Below are 19792 nucleotides of genomic sequence, written 5' to 3' on the forward strand. Positions count from 1 at the left end.
AATGATCTAGCATTTTTCTAGTATAGTAATCACACTAAAATTCATTTCAACAGCATTATTTCATCTGGTAAGGTAAAGGTAAAGGGACCCCTGACCATTAGGTCCAGTCGTGGCCAACTCTGGGGTTGCGGCGCTCATCTCGCTTTATTGGCCAAGGGAGCTAACATGATTAAGCCGCTTCTGGCAAACCAGAGCAGCGCACAGAAATGCCGTTTGCCTTCCCGCTATTTATCTACTTGCACTTTGATGTGCTTTCGAACTACTAAGTTGGCAGGAGCTGGGGCCGAGCAACGGGAGCTCACCCCATCGCGGGGATTCAAACTGCCGACCTTCTGATCGGCAAGTCCTAGGCTCTGTGGTTTAACCCACAGTGCCACCTGCGTCCCATTTCATCTGGTAGGAAGGAGCAAAATTTCTGTAGAATGTGGCTTTCCTAATAGAACCAAGGTTAGTATTGAAAACATCGTATTTAAAAGCTCACATTCTGAAGCTTATTATCATGATTGTTCTGTAATGATGAAATGCCTGAACAGAACTTTTAGATTGTCTCCCTCTTTGGCCTCAGGTGAGATTGTCTGGCTTGTCCATACCCACTATCTAGCCCATAAAATAATAAGGCTTGTTAGTGAAATGTTTTGAAAGCATAGCTGGATACCTACTGGAGTGGACCTTTCATAACTCCCAGCTATTGATGTCTGGACAGAGCTTCTTAATTGGCTTCGGATGGCTGTTTTGATTGACATTTGGTACTGTCACTTCAAGCAAGGGTTCATTATTGCTTACCTCCCTGGTTCACTGACTGCCAGGTGGCCCAGGAAGGCAAGTCTAAGAGTTACTGTAGAGCTGACTAGCTCATTTTTTCATTCATATTGAACAACTTTCACAAATCATTTTAGTTCTACATCCTCCCAGAAGGATGGTTTCCCCCACAAAATTTGTTCCAAAGTATATTGCTGCCATTAGTTCTTCATGAAAATTTGCTAGGATTTTAGTGTGAACTTCTCCTAATAGACACGTATCATACTGAATTGTGCTCAATATATTCAGTTCTGCAGAGAAATTTTTGCATGTTATTTTCATAATATATGCACTGTAATGCACACTTCAGTATATACAATTTTGTACAAATTGCTTGGCTGGAAATTCAGAGAAGTGCACATTTCAAATCATGGCTGGACTACAGTTTGTGTATTATTTCATTAAATGTGAATTAGGTAGGTTCACCTTTAATTGTTAATTGGCTTGAATTTCTCCCCCACCCTTATAGAATATAGCCTTCTGGCTAGAACACTTTCTTGAGTATTTGAAGAGATACCCATCACATCTTGGAGAAGGTGATACCCCTCCAACTTAAAGAAGAGGGCAGAAAGAGAGAGAACCCCCTTCAGCAATTTCCATTTTGATGAGTTTCTAGCTGGAGTTAATTACAGCTGGGGGAGTAGGGCTCAAAAGCAGTTCCCTTTGGACCTGCTGACTATTGAAAGAACTTCTGTTTGTGCTCCATTCTGTATTTTCATGAACAACAAATATTACAAATGACAACGCAAGTCCCCAGTGTCCCTTCATTCAAAGGGGAGAATTCAACAATAGAGTGGTACCTCAGGTTAAGAACTTAACTCGTTCTGGAGGTCCATTCTTAACCTGAAACTCTTCTTAACCTGAAGCACCACTTTAGCTAATGGGGCCTTCCACTGCTGCTGCGCCGCTGAAGCACAATTTCTGTTCTCATCCTGAAGCAAAGTTCTTAACCCGAGGTACTATTTGTGGGTTAGCGGAGTCTGTAACCTGAAGCGTATGTAACCTGAAGCGTATGTAACCCAAGGTACCACTGTACAGTATTAGTATATGCACTTTTGGATGAGGGTGTGGTCAGATTTTTTAGTTACAAAAATTCAACCTGGTAACAGTGAGAGCAAGTCTCAGGGCTCATGCAAGAAGAACATAAGGTTTAATCATGCTGTATTCTTTGGGTCTCCACAATGCTGTCCTACTGCAGTCCTGAGGAAAATCCCTCCTCTGTTTGCTTTAGGGCAGTGATTGCCAAACTTGGCTCTCCAGCTGTTTTGGGACTACAATTCCCATCATCCCTGACCACTGGTCCTGTTAGCTAGGGATGATGGGAGTTGTAGTCCTAAAACAGCTGGAGGCCCATCACTGCTTTAGGGGAAAGCCCCCCCTGGTACTAATGGGAATTTCTTCCCAAAGCCAACAGCAACTTCAGAAGATAACATTTCCTCAGGTCCTCAGCACAGGAGAAAATTTAAATCTCCCCCTTCTTCTGCTATCCCACTAAATACAAGCCCTCTCCAACTTCTGCCTGCTGCTATTAACATGTGGAAACAGCTCTAAGGGTTAAATGTAAAGATGCATCTATTGTCGTATCTGGTTGGGTGCTCAGCTAAAATCAAATACGCTAAATCAAATACAGCAAATGTCCTGTTCTGATTATAATGTTGTCTTGAATCTGAAGTCTAGGAACAAAGATTATACCTGTATCTTGTGATGGGCTGACACTGTAGCTGTCGCTTTCTTTATCCACTGACCCTGCTGCCCTGGGTGTTGGTAGCCTCCAGTCTGTTGTTAAGGTGTGGGCTGATATTGTGGGATGAGGTCTGTTGAGAGTCCATTGGCTAGCATATCTGTTGCGAGCTGTGGGCCCAGCTTTTGCATTCCTCCTTGTTGTAGGATCTGCAGTGAAAACACAGAGTATTCAGTGTTGGCACTGAATACTTGATTAGTCAAGAAAAGAAGCTGAGCAACTGGCTGAATAGAATTACTGCTGAGCGATGGAGCCTCAGGGTGGAAATGAATATCAGTGGGGCCTATCTGTAGGCATATGCATTTATTATCAATTTCTATCAGCATCTATGATATATAAGTTTCAAAGCTATTCTAAACTTTTATTATTGCAAGTATGGCAAACCTTTGACCCTTCAGATTGTGCTGAACTACAACTCCCATCAGCCCCAGCAATCATGGCTGATGGTCGGGGGTGAAGGAAATTGTAGTTTAGCAATATATGGAGGGTCAAAAGTTTCCTGCACCTGCATTATTGGTTCATTTTTCTTTGACAAAGCTTGATTTCCAGGCAAGTGATCATTTTTTGTATCATGTGGACTAAATTTTGTTTGAGGATTTTTAAAAAAGCATTATCTAGAAATCAATAATTAAAGAATTGTGTCCGATGTCTAATACCCATTTACTCTTTTATTTATTTAAAGAATGGGTGGGTATGGATTTTGTGGAAATAGTATTAGGACATTAAAGCAGAGGGAAAATGTTTTTCTTTTGAAGCATCTGAGAGGGTTTTCATAGAATCATAGAGTTGGTGTTACTAAGACTGGGATATAACAGTATTAAAAATATAAATTCAAACTTATTAAATAGGTTATTTGATTGGGCTCTTTTTATTATTATTAAAATAGAAAAGCCGCTCCTTTTACATTGCTTTGAAACTATTTAAAAAGGAGTGAGTTAAGGATAAGTAGTCATAGAAGGATTATTCATGATTCATCCCTTCTCATTGACAGATTGGCAGGTTTCTTAATTACAAAGCCATTTAAAAATGCAAACTGTCCATATGTTGTTCACTGTCTGAGATTAGGCTAATAACCAGCACACACACGCATAAAAAGGGACAGTCAGCAATAAAAATGGTGTCCCATCTTTTCTGTGGAGCAAAGAAAATAGCTAGATGAATAGCTCAGCAAAACAAAACCAGCTCAATTTAATGGTATGCCACAGCTTTATATATTGATTATGCAATGCATTTTGTAAACTTCATATAATCAGTGCCAAAATGTTAGGAAACATTCCACGCATTAGCAAACTATACTGGATTCTTGTCAAGATGAAAAACTTCAGAATGATGTATCTGCTTACTCAGTATCTCTTCTGTGCAATGGGTTTTGTAAATCACACACAATCAAAGCCAGACTGTTGGGAAATATTCCAAATGTTGGAAAACTTATTGGATTTTTTCTAAATTTAAAAAGCTTTGACTGTCATACTTCCTTGCTGATCAGTATTTTACATTGCAACCTCACAGTAAAAGAAAACTTACAAGAACCAGTGCGGAAGACGGCGGATCAATTTCTATTGGTAGGGAAGGGAATCAGCAGCAACACATAACTCAGGTGTTATATTTTCTCTAGAATGCAAGGACCTCTGCAGATGGGTCCAAAATATACTCATTATTCAAAGCAAGGAAAAAGTGCTAGCTCTGATCCAGCACCAGTGTGGCTGCATTCCACCCCACATTATGTACTGGGGTGGGGGGCAAGGTGTGGAGAAGCAGGTCAAGGAGAAATAACCCTGCTGTCAAACATTATCATCTTCCCATATTTTAAGGTATGTGCCAAGACATGGAAAAGAGGAGCACACAGCCTCCAAAGAAATGGAAGGGAGAAGCAGAAGCAGCTTGCCAGGTGGAGTGGAGCTTCCTGGCAGATGAGTCACTGTCACTTACCAGGAAGGAGAGAGGGAAGACCAAGGAAACAGAAAGGACAGGGCAGAGTAAATGAACTAGTGGTGCCCTATTGGTGCCTTTGCATAGCGCCACCCTCTCTGCTGCCTCGCCCTGTACCCTCCTGGTAAGCAACAGACTTTGCAGCATATTTGTTTGTTTTTTATATTACAACCACAAAACAAAGTGTCCTAAATACTTACTTGTTCCTGGCCGGGCGTCAGAAACATCTACCAGTGGTCCAGTGGCTTGTGAGACAGACTGGTAATGCACTGTGTGTGTAACAGTCAACGACTTCTGTTTCGATGTCTCCCCAAAATCAGCATCAGTTAACAAGACTGTAGATCGATCATCTACGAGAAAGGCAATGACAGAGCAGAATATCTTAATGGTCTCCCACTTTTGGCTGATTTTCTAAGAATGAATGAATGAATATCACTTCTATAGTCTTCACTACATCTTAGAATGTAATAACCTGGCAAATGAATTTTGTCTCGCCTTGCTTTTGCCCGGAGCTAATTAACAAGGGAAGAGATCTTTTTTTCAGGTGAGAAACTTCTTTTCAACCATAGCAAGGACTAACATGGAAAGTACTGTTTACTTCCAGTATGACTCTTCCACCCCCAGATATATGAATAATGGCAAAAAGGCAAGATGTAAAAGTGATGCTGCTGTGATTATAGAAATCGCAGAAAAGTGCACTACTTCTGCATGCCATATGCTTCTTCATGCACTGGCAGCTCCACAGTACATAATGGCATGTGCATGGAAGAGAAATTATTGCCCAAAATGGCTCTGTATATTTTCCCTTTTCCCACACAGTCCTGCAGTACCCTATTTTAATAATATCAATATCAACTTATTCCCTTCCCTCTCAAGTATATTATCTCTTTATGAGAGAACACATCAACAAATACCATTTCCTTCTGACTCAAGTTGATAGCTTTCCTTTTCCTTTTAAGCTATAATTAGATACGGGGTGTTATGAGTTAAGAAAAATAAGCGGTTTAAGTAGGTGGCAGAAAACATAAAAATATGACAATGGGTCTGTTCCAACCCTACAGGAGTTAATAGTGAACCACCCACTGCCACTGAAGCTTGTAAAAACAATCTATTTCTATGCAACGTACTATCAGGATTGACACATTTAACTTCTACCTACATTGCTGCAGTCACTACTGGATAGTCTTAATAGCAGTAAGAACTACAGGGAATGCAAACACTGAAGTACCATATGACTTTTAAATATATTTTCCAGACAGGCTGCCAACGGTGGGACAATCAAGTATTTCCTAAACATTTCCTCCCCCCACCCCCTGGATAAGAAACCATTAACATGAAGAACCATGCATAATAATACTAAATATACATTTTGCCCAAAAAAGGTCTTAAGTAGGATGAACACAATTCTCCACCCCTGGTAAAAAGAGTTGCCTCTTTTCAAGTTGGCAATAAAACCTCTGGGCAATGAGCCATGTGGAAGCTCACCAAAGGTCTGGATCATGGCTCGCTACTCTGTGTTAGACACAGCCTATTACAGAAGCAACGATCAGGTTGCATCTGCAGCGGCCACACATTTAAAACAGGCCCCCGCCAAAGTATCATGGGAACTGTAGTTTGCTAAGGATGCTGGGAACTGATATGCAACCTGCATCTGCACTACAAACTCTGCTGCCCATGGACTGCAACACAAGGGTAACCCCCTCTCCCATGTGATAAAGCTTGGCAGCAGCGAAACAGCAGAGAAGCAAAATTAGGAAAATAAACAAAGTAGAACCCAAATGCAGGATTAGCCATTTTTAAAGCGAGCCCTGCCATCACTGCACTTTTCCAAGAGCTGGATCATTAGGAGTTCTGTGTTCCCACAGCAATTCTGAAAATCTGGGTTCACAAGGTGAGCCACCAGTGTTCAACTTTATAAATCCTGATCCAAGGAATGATTTGTCTAGGGATTTTCTGACAGCAAGGTCAAGTGCATAAAATGTATTAAGGGACGAGTCTATGCTTACCCAGAGCCCTGCTGAAGGTCACAGGAAGAGATGCTTGACCAGCACACACACACACACACATGTCCACTAGTGGGTTAAGACTTATGTACCTAGAGGTCCCCCAGAATGCAGGTGGAAACAGTGGTGGCTGGTGCCCATTGGGAATAATAGGGCGGAAAGCAGGCAGGCTGAAAGTAGGTGGAGCCAGAACTAATGACAGGTGGAGTCAACTAATTCTAGTTTTTCCCTCTTCCATCCTACAGAAATCTACACAAAGGCAACACTGATAGACTGAGGAGGAAGCTGACAGTCAGTGCCACTCCCCTAAACTGATTGTAAGTTGGAAAGCAATCAGGTGGGGGCTGACTGTTGCTGATGGGGCAGTGCCCCATTTGCCCTAATGGACCAACTTCCATGGGGTTGAAAGCTCCACTGGTACAGATGTTTCCCCAGAAGTATTCAAACTGTAGCAGTGGCGCGGGGGGGGGGGCACATGTAAACTGACCCAACCTTTTCCTTTCTATGGGCTGGATTCAATGATTTTCTAGGGGAAGTCAGGTCTCATGCTGCACAATAGGGCTCTTTGTCTCTTCGCCTCCCCTCATTGTCCCCCAGATTGGCTCAGGGTGGACTTTGGGGGAAACCCCAGAACAGGCTGTGGGCTGAGGAGAAGGGAGATCATTCATCTGACAAGCCGAAATGCTTCTACTGACAGAATGAGCTGCTTGGTGCTATGTTGAATTCCTCCCTGCATGTGCATCAAAACCATCCCAGCCACCTTCTTTGGAATTTTCTTCTTGAACTACAGAGCTTGGTCTCACTGAAAACTTTTTCATTTCACATGCAGTACTGAGTCAGGACTTTTATCATCAAAACAAAAGCAAGACTGTAAGAAAAAGTATTTGGAGAGGCTGTTTTCTATTCCTTAAACGTTGCTTTTTGTAATACCTTAAGAGAAACAACACAGAGCTAGTGAGATCCTCTTGTTGTACAAAGGCACCTCATGAGCTTATTGCTGGCTTACCAATGGTTTCCATTGTATCCCTCTCTTCAATCAGAAGCTGAGCTCTGGGAATATCTATGTGCATTCTGAGGGTCTGCTGTTGCTTATTAAGTGTATCCGATGTCCTTGTGTTTTTACTAGAAATCAGAACAACAACAAACCAAACAAAAAAAAAAGGGGGGGGGGGACAGGCATTAAAGTCGAATGAAGAAATTACCTAAACTCTTTTATTAGTTTAAAAGCAAAATAAATACTTTAGTCTCCTATCGCTATCAGTGGGGTGTTCAAATAAATGCTTTTCATTAGTTCTCCCATGTGTACATACAATATATTAGTCTAATGCTGAAGCTTAGAAAAACAGGAGCAACGGGAGAAAATAAGCCTTTCCCCTTGAGATTCTTTTGAAAAATACAATCATAAACTCTTATTTCTCCTTTCCTTCCATTTCTTAAAGACAAGCCTAAAAACCCCTTTGTTCAATCAGAGGAAAGGTGGGTTTTATGGCATTGTATTCTTACCATAAATTGGCATTGACAAATATTAACCAACAGAGAAAGTGGACATTTAAGAAGTGGTTATTTATTTACACTTTTATATGGATTGCAGTAATTGCTTCTGGTTCGCTATTTCCCTTCAACACACTTTGCTTTTTGTTCTGTTGACACTGCAATAATAAAATTTTAAGAAAGCAATCCAACCACTGTCCCTCTACTAATTCCCAGCATTGGGGGACAGAGATAAGAAACAATTAGTATATTATCACCAAAGCTATTATATTCTCATTTTAAAATGTGTGCACTAGAAAATTAGCCTTGGAATGAGTTATGAAGCTAAGAATTTTACACACACACACCTCTATATCAGAGGTGCAAAGTAACCAACAGAATTGCTTTAGATCTGTAGCACTTGGAAGCAGTCTGATCTGTACCCTCAATGAACAAAAAAAAGAGGGTACTGTTATTTTTAATTATTTGTTGAGAAAAAAGAACTGGAAAAAGTAGGCCACCCCAATAGTCTAGCTCTGCTGCTTATGTGCTGCTCTCACAGCCAGAACTCTAAGAATGACAACCCACATAATAAAGAAAAGCAACGATGTTAATTTGCTTCAACATCCCAGTGCTGCTTGAAACTATTGTCTTTTTCTATTGATGTGAGTTCATCTATCAATCTTGACTCTCCCCTATGCCTTGTGTGCTGCATGCCTTTTTCTCGAATAGAGCACCACACAACAGTTTATCTATTTGTCCATTATTTGTCTTACTACAGGGGTAAGGAAACCCTTCTCAGCCCAAGAGCAGAATCAAGAACTGGCCCACCCTCCCATGGGCCATTTTTGATAGGTGGGAGAGACTGCCAATTTTTCGATCACCTGACAACAGGTGAGAACTTCAAAGAGGTTTGCTGTCAGTATCAATTGGCTGACTGGTGCTGACAGACCTTTTGAAGTCCGTTTTCAGGTGCAGTCTAGATCCAAACCACTGCAAAGGAAAAAATGTTCAATTGCAGGCACAGTTTGAGTCCAAGCCATGTCTGCAAATGGACAACTTCAAAGGGTCTCACCATCAGCAACAGTCAGTTGATTGGCACCGATAGTGAGCTCCTTGGTAAATGGATTGTCAGAGCCAATCAGCTGATTGGTGCTGACAGCATGCATTCAAAGAGGTGTAGCTCTCAGTGAACCCTGCTTGCCAAGGAAGGATCAGGAGTGCTTTTTAAGCTCCTGCTTGTTCCTTTGCAGCTGTGTCTTTATCTGTCCCATATGCAAGGCTCTATATGATGTCAGGTGTGAGCCTAGTGGGCCTGCTTTGGGGGGAAAGGCTTTACAGGAACCTTGTCTGGCCTAATTAGCCCGGAGGCTCCCCACTGATGTCTTATTAAAAACAACAACAAAGAGAAATATTTAAAAAGATTTGCAAACCTGTTAGATGGATTTCAGGGGAAGAGGGGTACAGGTAAGATGTCACAGGCTTTAGGCAGTCAACACTGTTCCTAATATAGCTGGCTTCTAGTGCAAATATGCAGAGCTATTCCTTCCTATCCTACGTTGTGGAAAGCCCTCTCATCTGAGATGCACTTTCACTGACCTTGATTTTTATTTGTTTTCTATGATTGGATTAGTGATGGTAACTATTATGTTGCTTTATTTATTGGATTAAACTGCATGAAATCCACCATGGAATTGCTTGGAGAAGAGCAGACTATAAATACATATACCAAACAAACAAAGAAACACCATACATGGTACTTTGAATCCATGCTCTTCAGCAGAACTAAACTAACCACATATCTCCTCCAGCACCACACAGACTATAACTTGGAAAACTATGTTGAAAATTACTTAGAATATTTAAATGGGATGTTTCCTTAACACATGCTATGCATTTTGGAAAGGTCCCAGTCCTGATCTCAGGTTGATACTCCAGTATCACAACCAAACTGACAAACTGTACACATTATTCTTACCTCATAAGCATTTCAGCCAGACTCTTTGCATCTAGGGGAAAACGGGAAAACTATTAACACTGCATAAATAGCTCATTAGTACTGCATGTTTGTTCAATTAACCCATTTTTTAAGCATTGTTGTCTATTTAATATTATTTTTCCTGGTGATGGGGGACTGGATGTGGAAGAAGAAACTGAAACTTAATCCAGTTAAAATGGTAATACTGTTGGTTGATCAAGAGTTTCAATATACAGCCTTGATTGGATGGGGTTGCACTTCCCCTGAAGTCAAAGGTTTTCAGTTTGGGTCTGCACCTCACTCTTTCATTTCTTCTGGATGACCACGTGGTCACATGATTACCAGCTTCAGCTGGATGTCATGCCCTTTACTGGCAAAGACTGACTTGGCCATGCTCACTCAATGCTGTAGAACCTCTAGATTCTATTGTAATATGCTTTATGTGGAGCTGGCCTGGAAAACCACATGGAGCCTTCAAATAGTAAAAAAATCATCAGCGTTTTAGTCTGGGGCCAACCAGACAAAGTGTATTATTCTAGTTCTGTATGGTTTCTGATGGTTATCTATTAATTTCCAGACTCAATTGAAGGTACTGGTTCTTACCTTAAAGCAGGGGTGAGAAACCTGCAGTCCTCCAGTTGCACTTGGACTCCAACTCCCATCTTCTCTAGCCAGCATGACCAATGGTTGTAGTCAAAGACATCAGGAGGACCACAAGCCCCCCACCTCTGCCTAAAAGTCCTCAACAATTTGGGGGCTGAGTACTTTATGAACCAACTTCTCCCATGAACTCTGATCAGTTTCTTAGGTCCCTCTCCAAATTCCTTTCTCCTGACTGAAGCTTGGTGGATGAATACATTGAGTGGGGTCTTTTCAGTTCTGGAGCTTATATTATTATTCTTAAGTATTATTGTTACTACTACCAACACCACTACTACTTGCCAAGGAATATTTTTAATAAAGAGAAACAGGAAATAATTTGGAACAAATAAATAATGAGTGCATATTAGAAAATATATAATGCAACTTATTCAGAATTTGCGATCAATCTTATAGCAACATAGTAGCATGCTTGTGACAAAAAAAATCTGATATGAAAACAAACAATATATATCCTGAAAATGGCTACTGTCACACATCAGTTGCTAAATTTGCTTCATCTTTCTACTAATTTATCATGTTTGTAAAAATTAGATACTTTCTGAAGCATGCAGCATGCAATCTATCTGAATCCCCCCACCCCCGTATTTGAAAATTTTCTGTTCGTTAACCATTTCCTCCTGGGATTACTTCCTGCTTTATGAATCCATATCAAACACTTCTGATATCCTTAACAAGTTAGCAAATGAGAGATGTCAGTGTCCCCCAAAAAACAAAAACAAAAACCATTGTCCAAATTAATATAACAGCAGCATAAAGGTGGTTGTTTCAACATCACTGCTTTTGTTGTCTTTGAAACTTAAGAAACAACAGTTGGAGACAGAGTGGGAATTATGTACAACTGCATTATTGATAGGTAGTACCTCATTCTTATGACGAAAACAAACAAACAAGATCTCCAATAGTAAAATATCCGATATTGCAAAGAAAACAAAATTCACCAATCTCTAAACTTCAAAAAATACCTGCCCATTATTTTTCTCTTTGTAAACATAAAGGACATACTGCTGTGTGCTCTAGGCTCTCTTTTGCAGATCATTGTGCTGAAACATGCAGATGTTTAGGGCAGAGTTGGCAGGGCACACAACTTAAAGGGCATGGGTACACAGCACAGTCCCAGTCACACATTCAGAAAAGTGTGAGCGTGTTAACTGAAAAGGGATTTGGGGTTACAAGACAAGGAGAGTTCAATCTCCATTGAAACAAGTATGTACCGCAGTGCAGCAAATCAATGTGTTGATGCTTATTTTAACCAGGTAAACTGGGTACTACAGGGCGCTTCTTACATTACAGAAATGGTCTGAACATTGCTCTGCATGACTACTCAAGTGGTGGCCAACCTGTGGCCATTCAGAAGTTGTTGGACTCCATTTCTCACCAGCCCCAGCTAGCATGACCAAGAATCAGTGATGTTGGGATCTGGAGTCCTAGAACAACTGGAGGACCACAGGCTAGCCATCCCTGTTCTGTCCTGCTCCCCTGACAAAACTGGGGGCTCACACCATATGGCAAATATTCACATTGTACACACTTCACTGAAATGCAATCTTCTTCTCAATAATGTTACCATAGTGCAGTTAGATGGAGCTGCATAGAAGCAGCAGTGATACTGCTGCTGTAACATACAAAATGGACCCTGCTTGTTACAAGCTTCTGACATCTCCTTAATCTACATATACAATCTCAGCTAGACATTCTCGGTAAGGTGACCAAAATACATGTAAGCGAGTAATGGGTGTCCATTCTTACCTCTGAGTCTCTTCAGTCTCTGTTCCCTCCTCCTCCTTCTCACAACCAGCAGAAGCACAAAAAGCAGCAAGACCCCAACCAAGATACAGGAAATGGTCACCAGCATCTTTAGCCCTTCATTGGTTGCCAGACCTTCCTCACTTTGGACAACTGATTTAATGAGTGGAGGGATTGTACCTGGAAACAGTGTCATGACATTAGATGCCTATCAATGAAGAGAAAAGGTTGGTTTTTAAGTGACTACGGTGTACAGAAGCTCACCTGTAAGAGGTTTGATTAATTAGGAAAGCTTCATCACACTAACTTTTTATGGGCTATTTTAAGGCACACCTGTCAACTCTACCACTTCTAGTGAAGAGGCAAACTAAGAAATGTTAATTGCCTTGAAATAATGTTGCTCTTCTTTATAAGTTCTCTTCCAACAGATGTAAAGTGAAAAATGTGCACCCTTCAATCAAACCAATTAAATTTCATGCCAGAGGACAATTCTTGGCTTGTAATGCTCAGCTCTTCAATCTGATGAGAGCATGGTAAGCTCCTGAGATTTATATTCCTGGGCCAGGAAATGTGAGTTTCAGTGATATTACTAAGTTCCACCCTTCCCTGGAGTTACCAAGGCGAGAATAAAAAGGGATGAAAAATGGCAATTGAGAAGTTGCCCAAGAACCTGACACTCTGTTATGAAGGCTTCTGGATATGCTTAGAACCTGCATTAACAATGAGAACTCTGGGAAGTGTAGTGGTTGTTTTTGTATTAGTTCCTCCTGCTTCACTGAACAAGGGGAGTACAGTTCCCAGAGTTCCCACTGGGAATGCAGATTCTGACAAAGCATGGCTTTTCAAGCACTTCCAGCCACCATTTCCATCCCATCCCCAATGACAATTTCGAAGTGCAGGAAAGGAGTAGAGGCTGACACCAGGCCACTATCAGCTGAGTCAAACATCTAAAGGTGATTGTAATGTTGGACTGTCTGAAATGGCTTGACAAATTTCCAGTTCTGAAGGCCCCCTGCTTTCTCAAAATTCATTGCCACCACTAGTTAAGAGAACGAAGCCTATCAGCTTGTGTCAAAACACCTTGCAAAATGGCTCCTCTGCTGGTTAATAACAAAAGAGCCTTGGAAAACCTGAATCTCTTTGCACACCATCTTATTCTTTTCAAGGTAGATAATCTAAATTTGAACTGTCCCCTGTTTCATATTTAGTCTTGCAAGCAGATCGTGTTGTCAAGATCAGAAATTGTAAATTGAATGTAATAATATGGTTTATTCCTATCTTATTATATAAAGTCTGTAGTAGCAATATATAATGAGGTGTTTAGAACATTATAATACAACTAATTTTGGGGCAGAACCCTTTCTTCTGTGACTGCTGCTGGTAATGTTGACGGAATAATCTCTCCTCCATTCCTTCTCTCTCTCTCCCTGTCCCAGAGAGAGAGAGATAGAGAGAGAGATTATTGCTGCATACCAGCCTTTATGTAGGAGAGGAAGTTGGCATGTGTGCCCATTCCCTTACTGGATCCAGCCCTACCTCTCCTCATGAGGGCTCCAGTTATCAGGTTATTCCTGCTCCTGGGTTCCTAGGAGGAGAGCAAGAACTGGATCATTTCAGGGGACACAAGCACATCTCCACTCCTACAAAATGGCTAATGATATCTGCGACACAATTCCAGAGTACATAGTTTGAAAACTGTGCTCTTTAAAAAAGAACATCAGCCCTAAAACTCTGGTGACTGAATATCATACTAAGAGATCTCAGTTATTTGTTGGGCATATAACATACACAACCCGTTTCCCTAGATCTGGGATAATATTTCTCTCTCTCTCTCTCTCTCTCTCTCTCTCTCTCTCTCTCACACACACACACACACACACACACACACTAAACAAAAAATTAGACATCTAATAATTTTCATGGGGGGGGGGAGAGCACCCCCTGAACTGTTTGCAAGAAGATGTAACATTACAAGAGATGTAACATTAAAGTGTTCACTCTCTCATACAACTCAACACACCTTCCTTTTCCTTATGAGTGAAATTACAGGCAAACATTTCACTATATTGTGGAATAAATTGTGATAAAGTTGACAGGGGCCACATAGCATTGCTTTGGGGACCAAAGTTAGTACCAGCTTCTCCAAGCCCTGCCTTGAGTTTAAATTCCCCAGGGAGGCTTCCTTGGTGCCTTTGTTACATATCTTTAGGTGACAGGCAAATACATTCCTCCTCTCTCAGGCCTTTGGCTAATTAAATAATCGATAGCATTTTAAACTGGTGTGTGTGTGTGTGTGTGTGTTATTGTTTTCATTAGTTACTATAGTATGTATTTTTGTGTTTATATAGTAAACGGCTCTGTGATCCTCATATGAAGGGTGTATTAAAAAAATAAAACATTCTAGTACAATACAAATAATTTCTCTTACATCTTAGGGGATCTAGAGGAAAGCACTTTGACTTGGATTTTGGGGTATCAAAAGAAGTGCTGGATCCAGTTCCTAAGACTGACAATCCTTGGTGCCAGAACAAATATTTATGGTGGTTTAAGGGTGAGGAGGAACCCCAGTCAGGGCATTTGTTAATGTGAATTGCTCAGATTTGTTTTGCTGGCACAGTGGGAGACATGGATTGAATGGGAAGCCTTCTCCTTCTACACTGGAACATTGTGCCAAAGCAAGCTGTAATTTCACTGGAAAGCACAGCTATCAGAGAAGCCTGCCATGAATTTGTACAGCTCCTTGTGATCCCCCCTCCCCTCCATGTGACAAGAGGCAGATGGAATTTCAGACGGTAAACACCTTTACTGTTTTATCCTCTAGCTGCTACAGATGCCATATTGCAGCACACAAAATTAAATGGCTCTTAGATTATGTGAAATTAAATTATTTATGATCATTCTTCATTAGGCAGCAATTAAATGAATGCACTTACTCCCATCGTAGTTGAGTGTTGCAAATTTGGCCTGCTTCTCTGCACAGCCGGCACTGTTACAGACCCTCATCTGTAGCTCATACCAGGTTGCCTCCTGAAGATCGTACACAATGTATGATTTGGTAAGAGAGGTTCTCTGGGCTGTTGTCCACACTGTGGTGCCAAAGGGCCTGTATTCCAGAGTAAAGGAAGTGATTGGGCAACCACCATCATTCCAGCCAATAAGGTTCAACCTTACTCGAGTGGTGTTAATACTGGCAAAGAGTTCTTGCTCCTTTGAAAACTGTGGCTCTGCAAGAAAATACACATGCAAATAGAAAGAGTTATAATAAATGGATAGCAAAACAGAGATTTTCACATTTTTCAGATGGGAGACGAACATTTAACTTGCAAGATGCAAACATTAATTTCTTTTTTTTTATCCTTATATAGCAATTAAAAAGTCAGCTATCTGTACTTCTTCCTTTTCTGTCAATATTTCTCCTTTTACAGGTCACCACAGATTTTATGGTGCAGAGATGTGCTGGGATGGGAAGGATGAGGTCATTGATAACATCCAAGAGGCACTGTTTGCCTTGTGTCTTCCAGCATTGGCTTCAGTGTGCAACTCCAGAGATGTGCCTCAGCATCCCTTGAAATATTGCAGAAGTTGCCGGAGTGCAAAATTCTACAACTGTTCACTGAATGCAAATGCTTCACTTAAAAAATTAAGAAAATGTTAACGTCTCTGCTTACACAATGGTTCTTTGGCTGCAATGCTAATCCACTGTGGGTTGTAATCCAACACTTGAATAATAATGTAAGTGATAATTGGGTCTATGATAATAAATAATGGCTGTTGTATATTCATTTCAATCTGTATGTGGGCTTTTAGCAAGGCTATATATTCTGGTCTAACAGGACCATTCTGATTCTTGCATCAGAAGCTACAAAGTTGCTTATGTGGTTGATCTGTGTCTTTGAAAACACGGAAGTGTTTCGTGTGCCTTGCTTAGGTAAACAAGGGAATCCTGTTAGACCAGAGGAGATAACTACAGTTATCTGTAGCCAAGAGCTTTTGCTTATTCTGTTTCTGTTTCTTAAAAGATTGACCGTATAGTGACTCTAATCCATGAATGCACTAGGACATCCAGGTTTGCCAAAGTCAGCAGAAAGAGGCCACGCAGAGGTATGTGCTGCCATTTCTAAGCAGGAGTAGCTGAGGTGTATGGACAAGGCCTAGTTTATGTGGCACACATACATCAAGTCTGCAGCAGACTACAGCGAGTTGTTCGAGCCAATGACTGATACCTGCACTCTTGATTTCCACCCCCCCCCCAATGAAGTCAATCTTTTCACTGGATTTATGCATGAAAAGAGGCCTGAGGTGGAAGCTCAGAATTGGCCCCAATTCAACTGCTGCTCAGCCAAACCCTCTGCTGTCTGAAAGCATCTACCAATCACTTGTTGAGCTACAGGTGACATGCTGGCTCAGCCATTTACTCTAAATCTAGCATGCACTGCGGTTTCTCCAGGATGAAGCAGTCAGTTTCAGAGTTTACATCTCTGATAGTTCCATATATCCAAGAGTGCTGCTTTTGAAATGGAACCAGGAGGATGCAGTTAAGCAAGGATTCCAGTTAGGATCTTCAGTATTCTGCCTGAATTTCTATCTATATGAATTGACCTTAACATTTTAGTTTTGGCCAGCAACAACAAAAAATCAAAAGTTTTGAACAGAACCTAGGGGCCACTGTAGGACTGCTGATATTAGGGGTTGTTGGTTTTGTTTCCAAAACTTAGCTTCTTTGTCCACTTCTTCCATACTCAGCATTCTTTTCATATTCACAATCAGAATTAAGAAAGCATTTAGACTATAATACAAAAGTGAAGAAGTTGCATAAAGAGCACTGATTCAAAAATGTTTGGTAACTTTGAGAGCTCTGGAAACTCTCTTCATTTTCATTTTTTTCTAATATGAACTTTGGGAGCGGGACCCCCAACGTGGCAAAATATCCAACCGTTAAAAGGATGTCAAGACTGAACAAGCAAACTGAAAGTGTCAGACCATAAGACACTACAAAGCCAATTCCCTTGCAGTACTACATAATGTATGACACAGATAAGTGGCTATTGACCTATTTTAGAATCTAAATCATGCAACTATCACTTGTTTTAGAATAAAGACACGCTATGATTTCAAGTACCTTTCCCAAGTGTTTTGGCTTCTATGATTTCACTGATGCGTCCTGGTCCCACTCCATTCTGAGCAGTCAGTGTGAACTTGTACCACGTTCCACACTTCAACGTCTCCAAGCGGTAGGAACGTTCACTGGGGCTAATAGGGAAACTGCCCCACTGCTCGCTGTTATCCTCCGAGTACTGCAGTATATAACCTGCCAAAGATGCAAAGATATCAGAATTAGAGTAGATGGTCAAAAGGTGTGAGGAAATAAATGAATCACAGGAAGTTTCTACGTTCGAGTATTAGGGGTCTTCAAATCTATTCTTGACTTGCCCACATGGTAATGTTTCTGGACTGAGACAATCTCCTTTGCAACCAGAGACCAAGAATGCTTCTGATCTCTGGAGCAAAGGGTGGTTATCTTTCTGAAGGCCAGGAAAGGTACAGGGAGGCCAAGATGATAATTTTATTCTAGGTTGGATAGATTGATGCTTGTCCTGTCTTTAATGGATCAGATCCAGACTATGCTAGGCATACTTCAGTCCCACTGAAATAAATGGGACTGAGGTTAGTCATTACTAACTGGTATTGTGTGTTTCAATGGGACAAACAGACTGATTCCCCAGGCTGAAGGTACACAGGGGCCCACGTGGTGAGCATTGTGACAGTGGTGTCCTCATAGGAAGTAGGCATGCCAGTAATTTGGGCATGTGGCCTACTGCACATAACTCAATGTGCAGGGTGCCACACATCCAAAATAACTGCATCACTGATTTTCCAAGTGATTGTATTGCTCGGAGACATTGCAGGGGTGGATGAATTAACTCTATATTAAACTACTGGGAATAGAACAGAGTACATTTTTACAGAGACTACTAGGTTGCCCCCAGGGACCCCTGTTTCTGTCCTTTGGGCAAAAGCAGGTTGCTCTGCGCTGAAGTAAGGATACAGGTAATGCTATTGCAATTTCATAAATGTATGCACCTCTTATGAGAAGAACAGCTGCTAAATTAAGTGTATAATTTTAAGCAAAAGGGGAAGTCATACTGACATACAAAGACCATTACAGAGATATAGTATGCTAGAATCATTTTAGACCCACTTAGATAAAAAAAAAAGAACTAATGGGCAGGCTATATCAAGACTGAGCTGGAGGAGACTTGAGGTTGTTACAACAATCAAAACTTTCCTAATAGTAGCATTTCCTTCCCCCCAAACAACCATCAAATATCTAACTATCTAGAGGAACTAACAGTATTTCCTCTATGGAGGACATTTTTAAAGAACTAAATAATAATAATAATAATTTATACCCCACCCATCTGGCTGGATTTCCCCAGCTGCTCTGGGCGGCTTCCAGCAGAATATTAAAATACAATGATTCAGCTTCCCTAAAAAGGGCTGCCTTCAGATGTCTTCTAAAAGTCCAATAGTTGCATATTTCTATGACATCTCATGGTAGGGCGTTCCACAGGGCGGGTGCCACTACTGACAAGGCCCTCTGCCTAGTTCCCTGTAACTTTGCTTCTTGCAGTGAGGGAACCACCAGAAGGCCCTCGGCGCTGGATCTATGCCTACAGATTCTGTCCTCTGCAATGTAGGAAGGCAGATACAGACAGATAACATAACTTCCCAACAGATTTGCACCTGTAATTTAAAACAGGTGGAGAATGTAATTCACTATGTAATGAAATTTCCCAAAGGACTGCTGAGAAAAATTTTGTCTCATTTAACAACCTACTCTGACCAAGACATTATCCGTTTTCTCTTAGAAGATGTTTACCCATATACAACACCACAAGAATTAGTGCAGAATGGCAGGCTTTGTCTGAGAATTGTAAGCATGTGTTCAGTTCAATTTTAGTTTAAACTGGGCTTTACTCGATTGTGCCATAAATTTTAAATAATCCTATTTTATTTTTCATTTTTCATTATTGTGTTGTCTATTTTTATTTGACTGTTGATATATTGGATATTTTTGGAGTATATTTTAAAGTTGTTGAGGCCAACGTCTAGTGCAATAAATTTAACGACAATCACTTGTACAAAACAGCCTCCTCTCCAATAGTCACTGCTAGGCAGGAGGCCTGGATAACCTACCACTGCTTTCTCCTACACAAATCTACCAGGGTGACCCACTACTAGGTATCAAGCTAGAACGTGTGAATCACTTCTTTGCAATAAAACATTAGCACTGAAAAATGAACCCGGACACTGTTACCTCGAATAGAGCTGCCCCCATTATCTCCAGGGATCCAGGAAAGAGTGATTGAGGAAGATGTGGTTTTGGACACAGTAAGTCTCGGCTGGTCTGGTGGAACTAGACAGAAGTAGTTAACAATTAGTGCATGACTTCAAACTATTCATAAA

The 19792-nt window shown here is 41.0% G+C and overlaps 1 protein-coding gene and 1 long non-coding RNA gene across 2 annotated transcripts in view; one reads left to right on the forward strand and one right to left on the reverse strand.

The window, feature by feature from the left end:
- The window catches only part of LOC309340541, a 51204-nt gene extending 44427 nt beyond the window's left edge, over window positions 1–6777 (forward strand). The window contains exon 3 of the long non-coding RNA XR_014156055.1: window positions 6717–6777. This is a non-coding gene — a long non-coding RNA (uncharacterized lncRNA). The remainder of the gene's footprint in view (window positions 1–6716) is intronic.
- Window positions 1–19792, reverse strand: part of DSCAM (DS cell adhesion molecule) — a 336030-nt gene that overhangs the window by 30717 nt on the left and 285521 nt on the right. The window contains exons 24-31 of the mRNA XM_081859359.1: window positions 19644–19742; window positions 17445–17633; window positions 15259–15549; window positions 12329–12505; window positions 9920–9950; window positions 7478–7593; window positions 4669–4818; window positions 2491–2688 (exon numbers count right to left, since the gene is read on the reverse strand). Of these exons, the coding sequence (XP_081715485.1) occupies window positions 2491–2688; window positions 4669–4818; window positions 7478–7593; window positions 9920–9950; window positions 12329–12505; window positions 15259–15549; window positions 17445–17633; window positions 19644–19742 (1251 nt within the window). The remainder of the gene's footprint in view (window positions 1–2490; window positions 2689–4668; window positions 4819–7477; window positions 7594–9919; window positions 9951–12328; window positions 12506–15258; window positions 15550–17444; window positions 17634–19643; window positions 19743–19792) is intronic.

The sequence above is a fragment of the Podarcis erhardii genome, assembly GCF_964252035.2.
Source record: "Podarcis erhardii genome assembly, chromosome: 4".
NCBI classification, from domain to species: domain Eukaryota; kingdom Metazoa; phylum Chordata; class Lepidosauria; order Squamata; family Lacertidae; genus Podarcis; species Podarcis erhardii.